General features: G+C 47.8%; 1 protein-coding gene across 1 annotated transcript; it reads right to left on the bottom strand.

Annotated features, from left to right (window-relative positions):
* Positions 1 to 721: 721 nt before the first annotated feature.
* On the bottom strand, positions 722 to 2,807 carry RPS20 (ribosomal protein S20; the record flags this gene model as incomplete). Its single annotated transcript, XM_010133944.1, has 3 exons — positions 722 to 904; positions 1,882 to 1,955; positions 2,708 to 2,807. Coding segments are annotated over 3 exons (357 nt in total), but the record flags the coding sequence as incomplete, so codon positions are not given.
* Positions 2,808 to 3,491: the final 684 nt, after the last annotated feature.

Genomic DNA, 3,491 nt, shown 5'->3' with positions numbered 1-3,491 from the left:
TTTGCAGAAGAAGAAACCCACCCCACTGCCAAACCCGAGAGGCCTGAGGAGCAGCAATGGAAACGGCTGGGTTTTTTGGTTTGTTTTTTTTTTTGTTTTTTTTTTACATGTGAAGCCAACCCTTAATATTGGCTGCAATACTCAAACCTATGGAAATTAAACCTGCAGTTCCACAGCTCCGTTTTGTGACTCTACATACGAGTCTAAAGAAATAACTTACTAAATGCAATGTATGCACCACAAATTACCACGTTTCATAATTAACATCCTCAGGATCCCCTGACCGTGAAAAACACGGGGGAAAATAATAAAGCAGCCAAGTAAGCGACGTCTTCCATAGCAAAAAGGAAGACTTGAGAACTTGGGACATTTTTTACCTAAACATCAGTTTTAATGCTGCTGCTGCTTGTGTGGGTACAGACTAAGATTTCAGCCCAAGCTAAATCCTTTACGGAAAATGTATTTTAATTGCGAAGTGCTGCATGTCCATACAGTCACCAACCTCCAATCAAACTGTGACACCCAAGTTTCATCTTCCTGCTGCCTACCACTGGCACACTCTTCCTTAAGCATCACACGCTCCTCCCACACCACTTTGACCACCATCTGTTGTCCTTCTTCATGAACATCATCACGGGGCTACCCAAGACTCTCGGTGCGTGTATGAAAACAAACAGCGACGACGCTTTGCACATCAGCTTTATTCAGCGATGACCATCGTTCAGGCATCGGCAATAGTGACTTCGACTTCGACGCCTGGCTCAATGCTGATGGAGGTGATCTGCTTCACGATCTCCGACGGGCTGTGCAAGTCAATGAGCCGCTTATGGATACGCATCTGGAAACGGTCCCAGGTCTTGGAACCTTCACCACAAGGCGTCTTCCTGGTGGTGATTCGCAGAGTCTGGAGAAAAATCATAAACCCAGGGGATTCAGTCGATGCGTGCAATCAAATCACTCCACCGAAAAACACTGCGTGGTGTCTGCGTCATCGAAAGTTAATTCTGGAGTTGTAGTCTACTGATGTTAACACTCCCCCCTATACTCAATTTAATTAAAAAAAATTAATGGTTAAAATAAATTGAAGGACAGAAAAGCCCCTTCCGTGTTCAACGTGTTTTCCACTTGGCCCAAGTGTCAAAGCCACTTGTGAAATCATTCTCTCTTCACACAGGGTCACCCTCACTTAGTAGCGCTGCTTTCCATAGAATCACAGAACGGTCTGGATTGGAAGGGACCTTAACAGTCATCTAGTTCTAACCCCACCGCCATGGGGACACCTGCCACCAGAGCAGGATGCTGAGAGCCCCGTCCAGCCTGGCCTTGAGCACTGCCAACCATGGGGCATCCACAGCCGCTCTGGGCAGCCTGGGCCAGTGTCTCACCACCCTCCCAGTGAAGAATTTCTTCCTCGTATCCAACCTAATCTACTCCCTTCCAGTTTAAAACTGCAACCCTCGTCCTATCACTTCACTCCCTGATAAAGAGACCCTCCCCACCTTTCCTGTAGCGCCCTTTAAGCACCGAAAGGCCACACTGAGGTCGTCCTTGAGACTTCTCTTCTCCAGGCTGAACACCCCCGACTCTCTCAGTCTGCCCTCAAAGGGGACAGATGCTCCAGCGCCTGAGCATCGTCGTGGCCTCCTCTGGACCTGCTCCAACAGGACCACATCCTCCTTCCGCTGGGGGCCCCAGAGCTGGACCCAGCCCTGCAGGCGGGGTCTCACAAGAGTGTACTAGAGGGGGAGAATCAACTCCTTTGACGTGCTGGACATGCTCCTCTCAACTTTTTTTTTTTTTTATTTAAAAAGATGCTGTAAGTGCACAATTTGCAGAAAAAAAACCCCAAACTGTTTAAGACAGGAAAACAGCGTTGAATACCTTGGTGGGCATGCGAACGGGTCCTTTCACCTTCAAGTTTTTTTCCTTGGCGCCTCTGATCAAGTCAGCACAGACTGAAAAAAACAAACCAGAAAACAGCTCAGGACTGTGAGCAGTTTTTTTCCACTTGTTTTCTTCAACGAAGATTTCAAACAAGGTGTTGGCTCAGAATAGCGTATGAAGTGATCACTGCCATTCATTTCAAGAGTTATCCTCACAGCCAACCTCGTACGAGCGGGATGGTTACACCAGGGTGAGCAAAATCACGTAACAGCAGCAGGCAAGAGCCGCTCCTACGAGTTTAAGCTGCATTTACGCTGTTATCAGCCTGAAGATCCTGCATCAAACAGTCATTCTGCAGCGTTTACATTACGATTAAAACACCAGCAAAGCCAGTTACTACAAGATTAATTAATCCCTTGATTTGTACAAGATTAAATCATCCCTTAAACAATGTTAAACTTCTGAACTAAACTCTTAAGAGGGACAAAATATCTGTCAAGAAACCGGTGCCTTTCAGTCCTTCCTCATTCAACTGGCGGCAAGCAAAACCCCCACGAGAACTCCAGGGAAGAAGCTGCGCTCTCTTACACTAGTCACTATGACGTGAAGTTTTCAGCACGATGAAAACCCCCATTAGAAATTAAATTAGAATCTACTTGTCAGTGTACGAAGCTTTGGGCTGACTTTGTTGGCCAAGTCCCAGGCAAAAGCCGCATCTGTAATTACGACTGGTTTCAATCCATCCCATTTTGCAATACGTTATGGGAATGATTCGCTGTTTAACAAGCTACCCCAGTTAAACAAAAAAAGAAGCATCACTCACCCTTCTCAAGAGATTTTACGTTGCGACTTGTCAGAGTAATTCTAATGCGATGAATCGCTACCTCTTGTTCCACGGGTGCTTTGCCAGTGTCTTTAAACGCCTAAAATGTTGAAGTTACAAATATCAGACGCTACAGTCAACACCACCTATCCGCAGCCTCTTAAAAAACAGACTAATAGGCTGTGAGAGCAATTTAGCTATGGGACTATTTTATCCTACTGACTAGATGACGTACCCAAAGGGTAGTGGCATGGTGGGGACATGAAAGGACGGGCGAAGTCTTAACTGCTCTGAGGAAAAAGCGGTTTTTTAGCGTCCGACTGCATCTCGGGGTGGGAAGCTGCGGGAACACCCCTCCCGGGTCTGCCCGTCCAACCACCAATCCTCCTCACCCTCAGAAAGAAACGCATTTCAGAGTTTGCGTATCATACAACTTAACCTCACCACGAATTAAGTAACCAAGACACCAACGAAACAGCAACGACTTTAAGGGCAGGGGCAAAAAGGGGGATCTGGCCAGCAGGGCTAATTCAGCCTCTCGGGAAACTCACCCGAACAGCTTATGCAATTAAATGTTTGCAAATAACTGGGCATTAAGGTGGACGAAGTGAACTGACGGAATAAAAGTGACAATGCGGAGGGAGAAAACCCCCGTGGATGGCCCCTGGCGTTTCTCACGCCGATGAGCCGCCACCTGTCGCGCTCGCAGGCGCCCGTTCCCCCGATAAAGGCCGGTTTTGCGGGCCTTGCCGCCCCGCGCTGGCGCCGGGCGGAGGCCGCCTCC

The sequence above is a fragment of the Buceros rhinoceros genome, unplaced genomic scaffold, assembly GCF_000710305.1.
Source record: "Buceros rhinoceros silvestris isolate BGI_N320 unplaced genomic scaffold, ASM71030v1 scaffold40193, whole genome shotgun sequence".
Taxonomy (NCBI): Eukaryota; Metazoa; Chordata; class Aves; order Bucerotiformes; family Bucerotidae; genus Buceros; species Buceros rhinoceros.
This window is presented reverse-complemented; position numbering and strand designations above follow the sequence as displayed.